This window comes from Pseudonaja textilis, chromosome 3, assembly GCF_049901715.1.
Source record: "Pseudonaja textilis isolate UNSWEBS1 chromosome 3, rPseTex1.2, whole genome shotgun sequence".
NCBI lineage: Eukaryota > Metazoa > Chordata > Lepidosauria > Squamata > Elapidae > Pseudonaja > Pseudonaja textilis.
The window spans coordinates 190,290,158-190,309,649 of NC_141992.1; the positions used below are offsets into that span (position 1 = coordinate 190,290,158).

General features: G+C 38.9%; 1 protein-coding gene across 1 annotated transcript in view; it reads right to left on the reverse strand.

Annotated features, from left to right (window-relative positions):
• Window positions 1-9,518: 9,518 nt before the first annotated feature.
• HHLA1 (HHLA1 neighbor of OC90) overlaps window positions 9,519-19,492 on the reverse strand; it is a 44,050-nt gene continuing 34,076 nt past the window's right edge. The window contains exons 14-16 of the mRNA XM_087928730.1: window positions 12,956-13,106; window positions 11,072-11,154; window positions 9,519-9,894 (exon numbers count right to left, since the gene is read on the reverse strand). Coding sequence (XP_087784856.1) covers window positions 9,851-9,894; window positions 11,072-11,154; window positions 12,956-13,106 — 278 coding nt within the window. The 3' untranslated portion in view covers window positions 9,519-9,850. The remainder of the gene's footprint in view (window positions 9,895-11,071; window positions 11,155-12,955; window positions 13,107-19,492) is intronic.

Consider the following 19,492-nt stretch of genomic DNA (forward strand, 5'->3'; position numbering starts at 1 on the left):
AAATATACTTTTGGTGTCTCCTTTTTTGCTAGTTTTATTTGGGTAGTGCAATTTAGGGTGGGAAACTGTTTTGTTTTTGGTGTTGCTCAAATTATTGAGCTATTTTCCAATGTAGCAAAAGTAAATGCAAGAACTATGGGGAAATTCCTTTATTCCATGGACCAGTTTGGCAAAATTGGGAAGTGCAAAAAATGATTTAATATAAAAGAAAGAAGTCAAACATATGGCAGTTTCCCCTCCATTTAATGTGAATTGGTACAATTCTGCACAATCTTACATTTCTGCTGCTAAGAAATCTTTTAATTGTTTTTTCCCCTTTTTTCTTCTATTTTGGTGAAGGTCATCATTCATGCACTTTAAAACTGCTTCAAATCCTGCCTCTGATTTCTTGAAGGGAGTAATTCAATCCTTTTGCTGCCTTCAAGGGAAGATTATAATTTAATGTTTTCATTATCTATTAAAAGCCTTAAAACCTCTCAGAAACAAGAGGTCATGCTTTGAATACAGAAGGGCTCTGAAATTTTTCCTTCTTGCTATTTCTATTTCATAACATCTCAGTAGAGAGCCAACATGGAGAATAGAGTTGTTTCTAAGTTGTTGTTTTTTAATTTGTCAAATGTCTAGGTGGCTCCACTGCAAAACCAACTCTGGATTTAAAAAAAAAATAGCAGCAATGTAGTATTAAAAGAAGAGCAATCACCCAGAGAGAGCAAATTCAAAAAAAAAATGCTAATCCCATTTTATGATTTAAAGAGGCTCAACCCAGTGATGGGATTCAAAAATTTTTACTACTGGTTCTGTGGGCGTGGCTTGGTGGGCATGCTGTGGCTTGATGGACATGGCTTGGTGGGCGTGGCAGGAAAAGGATACGCAAAATCCCCATTCCCTCCCCACCCCACTAACCTGCTTTCCAGCTCCGTTCTTCTGTGCAGGGCAACCAAAGAAGACCCAGACGATCAGCTGGGACTTGGGAGGCAGAGAATAGATGGGGGTGGGGCCAGTCAGAGGTGGGATTTGCCAGTTCTCTTAACTACTCAAAATTTCCTCCTCCAGTTCTCCAGAACTGGTCAGAACCTGCTGAATAGCACCTCTGGCCCAACCCTACACAAATCTAAGATCCAAGGGAAGAGCTCAGTTTTAGGTAAAGACAGTAGGGTGAAGATTATATAAAGTTCTGGGGAAATGCCACCTCCAAAGTTGGACAATGTGGAAACTGCCTAACATACAGCTGAAATCTTCTAGTCTACATTGCTCATTTATTGTAGAAAAGAAATGGGATTATCTTGGAGGAGAACTGCAGAGACTAATAGAAAACCATGAATTCATTCTGGAGAGACAAGTAAAAGAAACTTACAATTGTCCAACAGTGTCACTTTTGGTGTAAACTTTATTGTAAAAGACTTACGTCAGACTTTGGAGTTGGGCCAGGTTGGGAAACAGGACCACCAAAAATGCTAGAAGCCTACTTTATGGGCAGACTCTCAAAACCTATCAGCATTTCCCCATCAGAGTCATGATGATGCAGTCTTGAGTTTCTTTCTCACACGTTTCTGTTTCTCTAAGCTACATGTTCACGTTTTGCTAATGGTCTCAACGGATCTTCTCCCTGGTTTTCTCTACATCTGCCTTTAATCTGGCCCCATCCAGTTATTAACTGGAAATTAGGAGAAAAGGTAGAGAGTTGAGATGCCAGGGCTTTATAACTCCTTGTCTGTCCCACAAAATTGGCTGTCTTAAAAAGTATATCTTACTTAGATTTCTTTCTGCTGTGTGTGGGAGGTCCAAGGAAATGCCTGTAGCTCCTGTCTCTGATCCTTGAGTACCTGCAGAGAGAGAGAGACAGAGACAGAGACAGAGAGACAGAGACAGAGACAGAGACAGAGAGACAGAGACAGAGACACAGAGACACAGAGAGATGCATACAAAGGGGAAATCAAATTAGCTCTTGAGAATTAACATCCCTTAAACCATTCCACACTTTACAAAAGATAAACCTAGATTGACCCCCCGCCCTTCCCACAAGAATGATGAGCATAAAGTTGCAAAAAATTATGGAATCAAGTTTTTATACATATAACTGAAACAGGATTATTGTATTCACAAAGATGGGGAAGATTGGCATTATCCACAATAGAAGAATAGTTGGTGAAGGTGATGGAACTTTCAAAAATGGCTAAACTGTCTTCTTTGGTCAGAGAAAGGATAAAATCTACTGTATATTTATTACTGGCTTGAAAACCCTTATGGGCTTTTTTCATGAAGCAGAAAAAAATGAATGTATGGTTTTGATGATTAGAAAGATCGTAGAAAGAAGAGAGTCATGCTGTAACCACAGAGTAAAAGACAATTTATAATTGTGCTTATAACAGTTGTAAAGATCAGAAGCTACCTACTTCCTTGTATTATTTTTCTTTCTTTTCTATTTTTCTATTATTTTCTTTTTTGCACTTTTAGCTTTCATTTTGATTTCTCTTTCTTAGTTTGTATTAGTTTGTATTCATTTTAAACTTCCCTTTTAACAACCTTAATACAATTATATATACATAGGATATCTAGGAATATCCTCGCTAAGGAGTCAGGACATTCTCAGTTTCTAATACTATATTTATTAATTTAGAAATCACCTGAAATCATCAGTCCTTTTTGCCTAAGATTAGTGTTATTAGTTAACACAATTAGTAACAGTAATAGAGTTGGAAGGGACCTTGGAGGCCATCTAGTCCAACACCCTGCTCATGCAGGAAACCTATACTATTTCTGACAAATGGCTGTCCGGTCTCTTCTTAAAGGCCTCCAGTGATGGAGCACCCACAACTTCTGAAGGGAAGCTGTTCCACTGGTTGATTGTTTACACTGTTAGGAATGTTCTTAGTTCTAGGTTGCGTCTCTCCTTAATACCATTCATTGTTTTTTGTCTTCCGTTCAGGTTCTTTAGTAAATAAGTTGTCCTCCTCTTCCTTTAAGTACTGTCAACTATCAGTTAGCCCTTCAAGAGTACTATCATGTCACCCATGGTCTTTCTTGTCACTAGACTAGACATACCCAATTCCTACAATTGTTCTTCATATGTTATAGATTCTAGGCCCCTAATCATCTTTCTTATTTATACAGATTATTAGATAATAATTCTTCAATAACAGGAGAATTATTCCTATCCACAGAGAAATCCTAACTTGTCAATCAAGGCGTTCCGTGAGCACCACAAGAAAGTCATTATGTGTAACATTCAAAAAATAATTATGCATTTGCTGTTAACCTGATCATGTTATTACTTAATAGTCATACTGAGTAAATACAGGTTATCCAGCCATGGATATCTATATATCTGCAGCCTTTCATTCTAGAAATCTGTTGTAGTAGTAGCAATAGTAGTAGTAGTTGTTGTTATCTAATTGTTATTATTTAAATGTATAAGCCACCTAACTCCCAATTATCACAAAATCAATAACGGACAACTTTATTGTCAAATCAAATCAATGGGATTTAATGTGTAGATCTACTTTTACTATGTTTTACCTAATAATATTAATAGCAATAACAACAACTATTCTGCCTGCAGAAATTCACCCCAAGGAGTTATTTGAGCAAACTGCCTATACCAAATAATATAGAGAAGAGGAAGGAAACAAAACAATGGCATGATTTTTCACTTACCACCATTATGTAATATCATCAATATAGTCATCAATTGAATTATCAGCATTATTTTTCAGGAAGCTTGCCTGGTGGATTAAATACAATGTTTATATACATGTTTTCTTTGACAATAAAGTATGGTTTGCCCATGATATAGCATCAAATTACAATACTTGTGCTTTGTGTATAACCACATGGTAATTACCAAAGCAGATGTCTATGGAGACTCTCAATCATCCAGGTCACGGTTGTCCCAGAAATGCTTTTCCAGAAGGCAACTGGGCTTTCTTTTTGCTGTTTTTCTCGAAGACATTTCACTTCTCATCCATTCTGTCTTAGAACTGAAGAAGCTTCTTGGATGAGAAGTGAAATGTCTTCAAGAAAGTTCCATTGCCTTTCAAAAAGCACCTTCAAAAAGAGTACCGAAGCATATGTTATTCTAAAACATCTCCCAGAATCAGATTCCATCCAGATGTGCTAGATGTTATGTCCTATAATCCTAAAGGAGCAAACCTCGTCCTATCAGGTTATGAGAACTGAAGTCTAACATATTTAGGTTGAGTTGAATGTTTGAGCTGCTTATTGCTAGTGCCAGCTCACACCAAGAAGGTCTAAAATATTTGGTGGTTTCCCAACTGAGAAGAGGACAAGTTTGTTCAAGAGAGAATCTTGGTGGAGTTTCGGAACTAGGCAGCTGTGCAGAGAAAGAGAAAACAGATGGTTCTCCCTTTCTCTGGATAGAATTTCAGATTGTTCAGTGAACTGATGAATAACTTCAAGAAAGGCAAACTGAGAGAGTGCAGGGTGAGAATGTTTTTGCATCATGTAAAATTCATTTGTTGAGTTCTTTGCACAAATTTAGCTTTTAGAAGGAAGGGAAAGAAAAATTGCTCATTTGAGTTGAGATGAAATATCATATATTCGGGTGGTTGCAAAAGTAGAATTGTGTAGTAGAGTTGCAAAAAGTGTCACATGGAGTTCAACACTTAAGGCAAAACATTTGGGGCAATATCCATTTTGAATAGACACATTTGTCTGCTATATAAAAAATTTAATCCCCAAAAGTGATTTTTTTTAGTTGCTTATATATAAAATTTCTACACTGTCCATTTTACTTAAATAACTTTGGGCGGTTTACAAACTACATCATAAAATAATATAAAACATGACTAAAAAGCAAAGTTAAAATGATCTAAAAACAAGGTTAAAATGTACAAGTTCAAAGTAAAAAAATCCCAAAGGTAAAAAGGGTTTGCCCACAATCTGCCTAAATTCATCCCATATAAAACAAGATCTTGTACAAGTATCGTTGTACAGATTTCTACACATTTTGGATACTCAGTGGATTTTGCATCCCTCTAACCAAGATGTGGAATGGCTGTTTAAGGTTGGTCAGTACTGCTACTATGTAGAGATTGCAAGACAGTTCTGAGATTAAATGGGCAAACCTTACCTATGACCAAGTATAGAGAGGAAAAAGTCCCTTGTTTTCTAAACCAGTCTCTGACCCACCATACTTGACCAAATCAGAACTTGTCCCCTATGCAACCTTGATTTTGTCACCACTCTTAATAATCTACCCCACTGGCACCAAAGGAAGTTCTGCAGCCTTTTGTAGATGAGTTGTAACCCAATCCTCTGTCAAGGACCTTGGAGTTCTCATCTCTAATGATCTAAGAGCTAGAGCCCACTGTAACTACATAGCCAAAAAGTCATTAAGAGTTCTTAACCTAATCCTATGTAGCTTTTTCTCTGGTAATATCACACTACTAACTAGGGCATTCGCTAGACCAATGCTCGAATACAGTTCATTAGTCGGGAACCCGCATTATGTATCTGATATTAAAACAGTTGAGAAAGTCCAGAAATATTTCACAAGAAGAGTTTTCCACTCCTCTATTCATTGCAGAATATCTTATGCCACCAGACTCGAAATTCTAGACCTAGAAAACCTAGAACTACGCCACCTTCAATCCGATCTAAATATAGTATATAAAATTATACATTGCAATGTCCTACCTGTCAATGAATACTTCAGCTTCAACCATAACAATACAAGAGCACATAATAGATACAAACTCAAGGTAAACCGCACCAAACTTGATTGCAGGAAATACGACTTCAGCAACAGAGTGATCAATGTCTGGAATACTCTACCTGACTCTGTGGATTCTTCCCCAAACCCCCAAAATTTTAACCTTAGACTTTCTACTATTGACCTCACCCCTTCCCTAAGAGGTCTGTAGGAGGCGTGCATAAGCGCACCAACGTGCCTACTACCCCTGTCCTATTGTTTCTTTTTTTATTTTTCTTATATGTATCCGTATCATGTATCCATAGCTATGTTTATACTATATACCTGTTATCTTACAATTGCTTGACTATATATATATATATATATATATATATATATATATATATATATATATATATATATATATATATATATATATATATATATATATACACACACACACATACATACACACACACACTTAAATAGATGATAGATAGACTACTTTTTAGCTATAGTAAGTTACCCATACTTTGTACACACTGCACGGATCTTATCATTGTATCTTTATTCTGATATGCACTAATTAATTTCTGACTAGATTGTAAATATCTACAGGATGACATGCTTCCAGCTGAGCATGAGGTGGTGCCAGGTAGATGCTTACAATCCTAACTCAACCTCTGAGCTTGCAAACCAATGCTCAATGTGTGTTTATCTGGGAAACAAAACTCTTTGGATAACTGGACTTATTCTGGTATTATAGAATAGTGCCAGATCTGCAAAAATCCAACCCATCACAAGGTGGCAACAAAGCGATTCAAAAATTCTAACTCTTTGCCACCATCTAGTGGTTGTGGAGATTTTTTTTTGCCAGCCCCGGCCAGTATGCTGGTGGCTATTTCCTTGGGCTTCCATTTGTCCTGAAGTTGACTTCCAGGTTCACAAGTCTCGGCTCAGAGAAGCAGCTTAATAATTCACTCACTGTCAATTCGAAAACCCTTCCACCCTAAAACATGGGAAGCATTGCTTACCTTGAAAGATATTTCTCAGAGGGAGGTAAAAGGAAGAACCTGACCCTAAGGAGGTTAGGCTTTAGTGATTTATACCTTTTTGGCTCTGCCCTTCCTTTATCACGTGGCTACTTTCTTCATCAACCCAAACTCAACCTTTCTCAATGGTCCCTTTCATTAAAATTTCGGCAGGTTGCAATTCTTAGAGTAGCAAGAGTGAACATTATAGATCACTTATGTACTTAAGGTTATATTCAGTCGGGGGGGGGGTTCTCCCCCCACTCCTGAAAGCTACCCTAATACAGGGCTTGTTGTCATGAAACAATGCTCCCTTTGTTATCCCTTTCCTGCTAAGTCAGATGACAGCAGTGCGCAAGAACTTAATAAACAGCTTCATTCATGGTTGAGGGACAGGTGAAAATGTAGACGATAGGGCAGACCCCCCAAATATCTGAGTGCTGAAAAAGCTTGGGAGGAGGGAGGACTTAAACAAACCATCGAAAGGGTCTTCTGTAAAATTATGGAATCACAGGCCTGAGGAGTTTTGGAAGGCGCCACAAAGATCATTTAGACTAACTCTTTGCCGAAAAACCAGTGAAACGATTCTCGTGAAGTCACTGTCTAGCTTCTTCTCTCCGCAGATGGAGGACCCACAATCTTCATAGGTCAATTATTCCACTGTAGTAGTGGCAGAGGTGGGTATGCAGCAGATTCTGACCAGTTCTGGGGAACCGGTAGCGGAAATTTTGAGTAGTTCGGAGAACCGGCAAATACCATCTCTGACTGGCCCCGTCCCCATCTATTCTCCGCCTCCCAAGTCCCAGCTGATTGGCTGGGTCTTCTTTGGTTGCCCTGCACAGGAGAACGGAGCTGGAAAGCAGGTTAGTGGGGTGGGGAGGGAATGGGGATTTTGCAGTATCCTTCTCATGCCATGCCCACCAAACCACGTCCACAGAACCGGTAGAAAAACCATTTTGAATTGCACCATTGGGTACTGGGTCTTACTACTACTAAGATTTTTTTTTTCCTGAAAGGCAGGCAAGAGAAGGACAGGAGCCCACAAGTTGTAGCCAGGTCATTCTCAGGTTATGACCTTAATAGAACCTGCCCATAATGGTTGTGAAATGGGTCAGTCATGTGACTGGCCTGATTTTATGTCATTTTTTGGGGTGGCAGCCATTAAACAATGGCTTAAATGATTGTTTAAGCGAGACTGTTGTTTGCTATGGCATGTTTTGCCAAAATATTGGAAGCAACTCCTTGCTTTTGGTAAAATATATATATATATATATATTGTAAAACACAGTCACAGGGCCCCAGGATGCTGCAAAGAGCTCTAAATGTGGCCGTGTTACTGAGTGACTGAAGTGCTGTCATTAGTTTTGGATCGGGATCATACGATAAGTCCCTTTTTCTTATTGCTGAGCGACCAGTCGTAAGTTAGGGACTAGCTGTGGCAGTGGTGGGATTCAAAAAAATTTTTACTACCGGTTCTGTGGGCTTGGCTTGGTGAGCGTAGGAGGGGAAGGATACTGCAAAATCCCCATTCCCTCCCCACCCCACTAGCCTGCTTTCCAGCTCCATTCTCCTGTGTAGGGCAACAAAAGACAACCCAGCTGGTCAGCTGGGACTCAGGAGCAGAGAATAGAGGGGGATGTCCAGTACCGGTTCTCCAGAACCGGTCAGAACCTGCTGAATACCATCTCTGACCTGTGGATGCATGGAAGTGTACTCAAACGCATGGACATGTATACACTAATATTGAACTCCTGCAAAGTTTGTGTAGAGACCTGAGGATCCCTTAATTTTTGCAGAACAGAAAATATTTTAGAGGAGGGAAAGTTTATAATGTGAGGAAGGATATTCAAAAGACAGCCCACAAGATTTGGGTCTTTTGAAGAAAAAGAACATTTTCTTAGCAAAAAGACCTGGGGAAGTTCATCCATCCTAAAATTGTCAAGGTTTGTTTCTCAGAACAAGGTAAATTGTTCTGAGGTAAATGCTTCTACAAACTGTTCCATCAAAAAAACAATTCCCTGTGGTTTTTTTCCCCTTCTAAATTATTTCTAGTAGGCATAATAGAAAAGAAATTGCTTCCCAAAAACTTTCAAAGGAGAAGACAATGCAAGTGAAAAACAGGTGGTCCTCGACTTACGACCACAATTTGAACCCAAAATTTCCATTGCTAATTGAGACATTTGTGAAATGAATTTTTGCTTCATTTTACGACCTTTCTTGCCACCGTTGTTAAGTGAATCATCACAATTGTTCAGTTAATGACATGGTTGTTAAGTGCATCTTGACTTTGCTTTTCAGAAGGTCACAAAAGAGGCTCACGTGACCCTGGGACACTGCAACCGTCATAAATACGAGTCAGTTGCCAAGCATATGAATATTGATCACATGACCCTGGGGATGTAGCAACAGTCGTAAGTGTGAAAAACGGTCATAAACTTGCTTTTTTTAGTGCCGTAACTTTGAACGGTCACTAAACAAACTGTTGTAAGCTTAGGACTACCTCTGAAACCCTATAAAGTGCAGGATTTCCCTCTCACTTTAGTTATGAAAAGACCAAAAGGTGCATCCAAGCATCCCATCTTTCAGGATGAAAATTCTTCTGGCGAGCTCTTACAGTCAACCACTTCAATCTGTGCTGTAAATCTATAAAGATGGAATGTCAAACTGGTTTACTCATCAATAAGAGAGAACCTTAAATTGAGCTTTGACATCCCAAAGTAACACAAAATATAAGTAAATAAACAAAGAGCAGCAATCTTATCACATATTTCTTGTTTAAGTGAAGACAGAACTACGGTGTAATTCTTACATTTTTAATTTCAAATTTGGCTCCCTGTTGTTTCAAACAATTAAGGGTCCAGCAATTTACATTCACTAACAAGCTAGAGAACATTCTTTAGGAAATATAACAATAATTATTATAGCTTTTCATTTCAGGTAAGTTTCTTCTTGTGAATGTCACCTTCTATTCATTACTAACTTTGTTTAATCAGTGTGCAAGCAAGAAGATCCTGCCATTCTAGGAAAATCTTCTTTTTCCTTTTCTGTTAGGGGTGTGTGTGTGTGTGTGTGTGTGTGTGTGTGTGTGTGTGTGTTCTCACACTGGATGATGAAATAAAGCTGTGGACTTCTTCCATGTTGCCTTGTTCTCAACAATTCCTCTTGGAGATCAGATGGATTTACAAATATATTTAAGGCACTTCTGTTTCAATGCTAGGTGGGGAAAAAGAAAGGACAATTCAATGCAGATGAAGAAATTCATACTTAGACAGAAGAGAATATTTATTGTTCAGGGTTAAACCAAGTACCTTGGTGCTGACTGAGCTTGGTTGTTTTCTTGTAGGTGTTTCATTACCCAACTAGGTAACATCATCAGTGTTACAAGGGAGTGGGGTTTGCTCTGTTTATATAAAGTTTGCCTTATCAACATTGATGGGAGTGTTCTTGGGTAGTGATTAGGATGCAGTTTATTATTGGATGGTTTGTTTATTGAAAACTCCTTAATTGCAGCAGACATGGACAAACCTAATCATAATATCAAAGGGGAAACTGAGCCTTCTAGACCAGCCTAGGTACAAAAATGCTAGAGAATTTCTGGAAGCCTCAGACAAATCAGCGATCAACAGGCATGTAGAGATAAATAACAGCTACATACCATTCAAAAAAGACAATAAAACCATCTAAAAAGGAAACCAAAGACCAAAACACCAGCAGTCAACACTCAGATAAGTAGAGATTAAAACCAGGATTAATTCCAGAAAAACTATCAAGCAGTAAACAATACCCCAATCAAGGAAATGTCTATTCAGACAATCAAACAATAAATAACAATCTAATTAAGGAACCCATCAAAAGCACTCCCACCAACACTGACAGACCAAGTCACTGGTAGATAAGCAGAGAACAAATTCCACTCCCTTCTAACACTGGTGATATTACCTTGTTGGGTAATGAAATGTCTGCAAACAAAACAAGCTGAAAGAGTGCCAAGAACTCCACAGACTTCATGAACCTTCATACTTCCACAAATGAAGCTTTAATATGAAGCTTCATTATGAATCCTACCATACCTGGCTCTATGGTGGCTCTCCACCTTCTCCCTCTACAAAATGACTTCAGTGACTTGAACATGTCAAAAGTGCAGTCAAGGGGTCAAGTTACTCACAAACAATCATCGGGAAAATTAAGATTTTTCATCTTCCCATTTTCCCATTCTTCTGCCAAAACTTGGTGGTGGAAAGTTGAAAAATTAAAGAAAAGTTTGAGATAGTTTATTAACAGGTAGATTTCTTAAGAGGACATACTTAAGAGGATGCACTTAAGAGGACATAGTTGCAATGGGCATTGAGTAAAATCCCACAGAAATAGACCAGATGGGATGTCTACTTACTCTTAGAATAAGTCGATCTCTTGACCTTTTCACAAATAAATGCTGCATTTTTAAAGAACCATGGATAGTTTTGAATGCAGTACCTAAAATGTAAACCAATATCAATAGATGAACAGGATATATTTTGAATCGTGTATTCATGGATTGAAATTCTCAGCTGATGTCTGAAATTAAAGTAGCAAACATACTTGATTTCCAAAAATTGACTTCCAAAACATTGTTTTCAATAAGAAATACAAAATCTTAAGGACTTCTCCAAGTCAATTCTTATTCCAGGGCTACTGAAACTACAGCTTCAATGCTTCCTTTGCTTTTAACGCACTAACAGATTTTATTGGAACAGAAGTTCATTTTATTTTTCCTGTATTCTCTCTGAGGCCTTGTTATTTCTCCTATTCTATTGCTTCTGAGATGAAAACCTATATGGTAATTCCTTGCTAAGGTCACAATAAATTTATTGGGGGATAAATTCAGAAACAAGGAACACTGGATTTAGAAACTTAGCTGTTTTGCACTCCCCCCCACCAAAAAAAACCTTAAAAATCCAAGAAGAAAATAACCAATGAGATTAATCTTACAGATCCCTGCAACAAAATTTAGTTATATTTCTACCAGGCTAAAATTCAGCTGTGTATTCAAATGGGAAATAAGGAGAATAGAGAACAACCATCAACTCCTGCATCTCCTCTATGAAATTCTCTCACACAAGAACCAAGGTGTCTGACTGTTGCACACAGAATATGGCTGACAAAAGACATATTAGGTAGGGAAGAACAAGGTATCTATTATCACATGTTGTTTGAATATATGGGAAGCAGAATTGTTCATTGTTGTGCATTCCCAGATATTCATATCTTGATATCCTGTTTACTTCTTTGCAGAGTCATAGCGTTCTGTTCCTGATAGTATGGGTGGTGGATTGGACTGGGCTATCTTCATATATTTGATGGTTTTATTATTAATTCTTACTGGTTTTACTTGTGCAACATTGTAATCCACACTGAATTGGGGTGGTATATTAACATCTGTAAAACCAAGTAAATGGATGAATAAATAGATCCAAGAAATGGTCTGATCCTCCTGGTTCTCTCAAGGTGAGGAAGCTTGATTTCTACTTATTAAATATGAATCACGTTTGTTCTATTACTGCCCATTCCTTAAATCTGATGAGATCCCTTTTAAGGAGGCCATTGTATTAAACCCATAAAATTAAATCTAAAGTAGCCAAATTCAACTGATGTCCTGTTCCCTTTCCTCACATTTCTAGACCCAGAAATCAGGTGCAGAAATATCTAATGATTTGTCTAGAATTTTTTTTATGTAAACTCTAGGAAACATTCTTCCCTCATATGTCCTGAGCCTGTTTGAGATAATTGGGGTTCACCAGAAGGATGCATTTTTCCTCTGAAGAACCATCTTTGGGGTCATTCGATGACTTCTGGTATCTTCATCTATCACCCACTCATTATTGAAGTGACATGTCTGCCTCATTGGTCTAGTTTGGAATGCCATGGTTGGGGAACTCTAGAAGATGCTAGAAGTTTCCTGATGCTTGAGGGTGAGAACATGCAACAGAAGGTGTTGTCCAATGGTGATCACCAAAGCTAGCTGCTGGTAAAGGACACACATTGTAGCAATCTCACCTAAGTTTCATAAGAAAAGATGGGGAAGTAGAGTTTAGGAGAGACTATAAAGATCCAGAAACCAACATGGGGGATTGGCTTTCTTCTGTAAAACATGGACCTCTCTTGCTTCAAGCATCAGCTTGGAAGGAGAGTATCACTCAACTCTTCACCAAAACAAAGCTCCCTTGTGAGAAGCTACACAACTTGTAATATCTAGATTCCTAACTACGAACGTACATGAAACCATTTTTAGATTTACCTCATAGTGTGATCCCTTGAGTAACTCCGGTCTCTGGTACAGAAGCACCGTTGATAAAACTTGCACAACTCCATCACGCAAGGATTCAGCTTTTGAACCATGAGGGGTGACACAGTCACAAAATTGCCTTTTTTGATGACCTGTGTGCATTCTAGGGAAAAAAAGTATGTAATCCCAAAATAATCCATGGGATTGACATTTTACTACTGTGTAATAAAACATTTGTTGGCACACCTGAGTACTTTTATTTAAAGAAAGAATGTGTTTTTGCACAGAGAAAATCAACGTTCTAGAGTTTTGTTTTAAATTGCCAACACCACACCACACAACCATCCTGGGAACTCAACTTTTTACATAACATCTAAGTGGAGATTTCTGCATTAAAGAAATATGATTTCATCATTAATTCCAAATAATGTTAAATATTTTTTTAAAAAAAGTCATTTAAAATAGTGGTTGTTCTTTAGGAGCCTTTCCTCATACACTTAGTTCAACACCCTTTCCTCGTAAGTTTCATAAATCAATAAGTCCCCTTAAACAACCTGAGGTTTCCTCCCAAATTAACATCTATGGAGATTCTCAGTTCCCATTTGCATTATTCAGGTGTCTCTGAGGGCACAAATAAACCCCCTCAAGTGGCCTCAATGACTCTCAGAAAGAGGGCTAATGATCAGACGATATAAATCCTTCCATTCTCCATCATTCACTCAGAACTGAGGAAGCCTTCTTTGATGAGAAGTAAAACATCTTCAAGAAAAAAACACAGAAAGTCCAGTTGCCTTTTGGAAAAGCACCTTTGGAACTCCCAAATTAACGTACCACAGATGACAACCCAAATTCTCATCAGTTTTGTAAGCTAACTGATCTTTCTCCAAGAAATCGTTTCTTGATGATTGATCCCTTTGGTAACCCAAATAATATCTCCTTACACTTAGGAGGAACTGAACCTTCCTCCAATCTCAAACTTTCTCCCTCTCTGCTCTTGGAAGTTGAGCCTTATCAAAAGTCAACTTTTTTCTCTCTCTCTTGAGCTGGGAGATTGGATTCCCTCAGGAATCATGCTTAGCATTCTTCATGACTTTGAACCAGTTACATGATCAGAGAGAGGTAGGGAAGTGTCCCCACCTCCACCCCCAAGTAATGAAGAGCTGACAACATATGCCTGAGCTGTCAGAAGGAGCCATGAAATTAATAGAAAATGGCATCTAATTACAGCAGAAGAGGGAAACCAGATTCAGGATAAAGAATCGCATATAATACTTGACAAGCTGTCAGGGGAAGGGGCTAGAAGGATCTCAGATCTATCAATGGTGTGACCTTGGTTGGGTCATCACTTCCTGGATGAACTTACCTCAGAGTTGTTGCAAAATTTAAACGGGAAGCGAACTGAGCTCTGAGGAGTAAATCAGAAACTGAAACTCTTCCTTGTTTTAATTTAAACTGAGCAATGTACCAAAGTGAGCATTGGAAATCATCTTTTTGAATCCAAACTCTACAGGCAGGAAGCTAAACCCAAAATTTAGGTTTTTAGTCACTTCTTGCCTTGAAGCAAACAGATATCTACAACTTCTACTTTCGCCTCTTGCAAATGACCTATTTAAAACATTCAATAACACCAGCAATTTATTTTTATTTAAAAAAACAAAAACAAATACAATTTGCCTTTGCAGGTAGTCCTCAACTTACAACCGTTCATTTAATGACTGTTCAAAGTTGCAATGGCACTGAAAAAAGTGACTTATGACCATTTTTTACACTTATGACCGTTGCAGTGTCCTAATGATCGTGGGAACAAAATCCAGGCACTTGGCAATTGGTTCATACTTATGACAGTTTAGTTTAGTTTACTTTATTGTCATTGCACCTCGTACAACAAAATTAGATACCATCTTCAGTGTACATTATGACTATGAAAATAAACACAAACACACGTCCTTCATAATCTATACCTTGAATTGAAAACCCCTGATATTGCATTCATATTGTACTATACAGTAGAATTCAGTAGAGTTACTGCCCTGGGATAGAAGCTGTTTTTCAGCCTATTTGTCCTTGTTTTTATTATCCTGTACTGTAATAGTTCAAAAAAAGGGGATGCCCAGGATGAGATGGATCTTTGAGAATGTTTTGAACTTTCTTAAGGCAGCGGGAGCTATAAAGCTCTTCCAAAGAGGGGAGAGGGCAACCAATTATCTTCTGGGCAAAGAGGTTAACCCTCTGGAGTGCTTTCCTATCTGCCCCTGTGCAATTGGCCAACCATACAGAGGTGCAGTAAGTGAAGATACTCTCTATGAAGCAGCGGTAGAAGGTCACCAGAGTTTTCCATTCAGTTGTTGTTTCCTGAAAAGACTCAGATAGTATAATCTCTGCTGGGTCCTTTTGACCAGGGCTGCAATGTGAGCACCCCAAGTCAGGTCCTCTTTTAAGGTAACACCCAGAAACTTAAAACTGGCCACTTGCTCTCCTCAGTCTCCATTGATAAGCAAGGGCTGGATGTCTGATCTGTTGCTTGTATCCTTACGATTTATATTGACTGTTTCCTAGTATGATTCGATTGTTGATTGTGCCCTATGACTATCATTAAGTGTTGTATGTTATGATTCTTGATTCTTAGCGAATGTACCTTTTCTTTATGTATACTGAGAGTATTTACACCAAGACAAATTCCTTGTGTGTCCAATCACACTTGGCCAATAAAGAATGCTATTCTATTCTTCTATAGTCCACTATAAGCTCCTTGGTCTTATTGGTGTTGAGGGTCTTGGGGTCACATGATCACCTTTTGTGACCCTCGGACAAGTGAAGTCAATGAGAAGCCAGATTCATGTAACAACTGGGTGACTAACTTAAGAACTGCACCGGCTGGTTCATTTAAAAGCGGTGGCAAGCAAGGTTGCGAAATGGGACAAAACTCACTTAACAGCTGTAACGTTTAGCAACTGAAATTTTGGGCTCAATTGTGGTCGTACATTGAGGACTATCTGTAGTTGTTACCATACATGTGACATACATTGAGAAGAGACCACGAAGGCCAGTCATTCCTGAAATGATGACAAAAACACAGATTTCCTTGGTTTTAATATGTTGAGTATAATATTATGAATGTAAAGTCCTTTGTGTTGGACTGTTATCTTTTCAAGATGGGATTTGGATTCAATCACAGTAAAAGAACTGAAGCTTATAAAGTCTTTGGGGGGAAAGGAAAAAAATATCTCATGGGACCTTCAACATCTCCAGAAGTTATGAATGCTCCAACACTGGAAGTTTTTTAAAAGATGTTGGATAACCATTTGTCTGAAGTGGTGTAGGGTTTTCTGCCTCAGCAGGGGGTTGGACTAGAAGACCTCCAAGGTCCCTTCCAACGCTGTTATTCTGTTCTATTCTGTTCTGTTCTATTCTATTCTATTCTATTCTGTTCTGTTCTGTTCTACTCTACTCTACTCTACTCTACTCTACTCTACTCTACTCTACTCTACTCTACTCTACTCTACTCTACTCCATTCCATTCCTTTCCTTTCCATTCCATTCTATGCCATTCTATTATATCTCTTCAAGAATCTTCGCTGGTGAAAGAAAGAAATAGACAGCTTTATCCTGAAGGTGAGGAGATGCCTGGCTCCCAAAACCACTCCATTTTCTGTCACATTCTTGAACTGAAGCCAGGCAGAAAAAATAATAATATATCATTTCCTCATACTTCAGGGGTGAGATGGTCAGGTATGGCTGGGCCACTTCTAGGGACAATGGCCTTATTCTTTTTCCAACTCTCCATCCCTCATCGCCTGCTTAAAATTAAAAAGTCATGTGCCAGCAATGAGCAAGTTATATGCTTCAGTGGAAGAAAGCCAAAACGAACAAGGAAATTGTTGAGAAGAAAATGTATACCTACTACCAAGTCCAAGCACTAAAAGAAGACTTCTCAATTCTTGCTTTCATCTCCAATATTTGATCAATCTTTTGGTCCTGGTGGAAGTCTCAGAGAAAAACCTTCAAAAGCCAGAAGTAGAAACTCCCTCTGGTTTTCTGTTATTCCCTGACCATCTCCATGGGGTCAACCCACTAAGACCATTTCCTTATAGTTGGCCTTTGGGGTTGAGGCTACTTTTTCTACTGTGCTGTTCATTCCTGCATGTATGTCTTCATTCTTACTTTTAAACAATGCTGTTATTTTAAGCAGTATCTCCCCTTAATCAGTAGATCTACTTAATTTTCCAAGTCAAGAGCAGGCAACCCGATGCTCTCTATATGGCTAGGACGACAACTCCCACAATTCCTTGCTGACAGCAGCTGACCATTTCAGAGATCAAGACACTACTGCATATCAGATTGAGATTAGAGGAAACAGATTTGATAGATGGTTTGAAAAACTTCCTGGCTTTAACGGCAATTCAATAGTGAAGCCAATGAGCCAAAGAGTTGTTGGACACCATTCAATGGGTGTGTTGACATCAACACATCTATTGAAAGCATCAGAGATGCTTTCATTTGGATCCTTGCACTAAACAAAGAGTTGGATTCAATGACCTCAACGGTGTCTTCAATTCTGGGATTGTAACATTGTGTAAAATTCCAGATTTGGCAGAAGGAGGGCAACAATTCATTTCTGTCTCCCATCTTCGGACTTTTATTTTTCTACAATGATGGCTGTCCTTACTTCTATCAAAGGTTGGACTTCCAGAACAGTGGCCTCAGACCCACAGCAGGCATGGGATGGTCATTAATGAAAGAGGCAGGATTGGCATGTTGGTATTCACCTGAATTTTTGAGGAGCTCCAGAGATCACAAGAAAGGGGCTGTGGGCAGGTTGAAAGTCAAGGAATACAAGATGTTTATTGAGCTTGAAAGCAAATAGCAAGACAATGTGGCAGAATTCGCCTAACGGCTCCAGTTGTTATTTCTACTCCTATCAAGGCAGGCCATACATTCTACTCCACAAGCTAGTTATCCACAGAAATGATCTATAAATCATGTCATTGACTCTATAAAATCATGCAACAATCCAATCATGGAATAAGAGGTACAGTCCAGTCAAATTAAACCTTGCAATACAGTAGAATCTTCGGTTCGAAAATCCTTGTTCAAAACCCTTAAGCTTGGCAGAGCTAATTTTTAGGGAATTTGAATATTACTGCAACCTTAATAGTACTAATTCACTCTGCCCCATGTTTTCCATAAACAACCTCCCTATGTCGTAGTGGCAGAAAAGATGAATTTTTACTCTTATCAACCCAAGACTGTTCAAATTTCACATTAGAAATTCAGCTCTGAATGAATTTGAGACCACTAACTCTTGTTGATGGTTGGTTGGTTGGTTCCTTATTTTTCTGATCAGCCTGCCAAAATCCAGCCTACCTTTCCCGCTTCCCAACGCCATTTACACATTCCAGAGCGTCCATGGGAAAATTAACAAAACCATATTGACAATTTTGTAAGATGTCCATTCAATGCAAAAGAAGGACAGGGTACTGAAAGCAGAACAGACTCGTGCCCCAACCTAAATCTTCATAATCTACCTTCAATACCAATATACCTTACAGATTATTTATTGCATAATAATATTATGCAATAGGAGAGTGAATTCAGCCTATCAGCCAGTTCTGCAACACATGTCAGTTACAGGTATTACAGGTATTGTAACTGTAACGTGTTTGACTTACAACTATATTTGATCCCGGAATTACAGTCGTAACTCAGAGCCATCATTACGCAAGTCAACATGTGACCATGATCAATTTTACAATTTGGTGGTGGCCATGAAACAAACACCATGGTTGTTGTTGTTGTTTTTTAATGCCATGGTCATTAAGTGAACACCGCAACAAATACACCAGCAAAAATCTTACAGGACTGTAGGCTTCAAACAGCCATAAATGCGAGTCAAATGCCAGAAAACAATCATGTACCCATAGGCAGAGGACTGGGTGTAAGAAATTCAAAATCAGTCATAAGTACCTTTGGAGGGAGGTCTCTCTTAATTTTGAATGGTGGCTGAAGTGACTGGTCCTTAAGCGAGAACTATCTGTACTCTAAATTAATTGTCTCCACCCTGATATCCTCCAATTGTGTAAATTTGGATTCCTAGAACTCTCCAATTGAGCCATGGTCATTGCCAAGAACTCTGGGAAATAAGATCGTGTGTAGGGAGTCAGCATTTCCAGCAAGCGACTGAGTTTGATCTAGAAGTTAGGACAGTGGTGGCTAACCTTTTTGGGCTCCCGTGCTGAAAATTGCGTGCACTGTCACACGCGTGTACTCAAATTCCAGCACCCAGGAAGCGATGTGCCCCGTCCTCCTGCACATGCACACGCAACACACACCCCACTCCCTTACCTGTACAGCGCATGCACGCATCTCCCAGCTGATATTTGGCCTCCCTGAGGCTCGAGGGAAGCCTCTGGGGCCTCCGGAGGGCCTCTGGAGCCTGGGGGAGGAGGCTGTTTTCACCCTCCCAGGGGCTTGAGGGAAGCCTCTGCAGCCTTTGGAGGCCAAAAAAACGGGCCCATTTCAGCACTTTCGGTTTCATCACTTCTGGTTTCA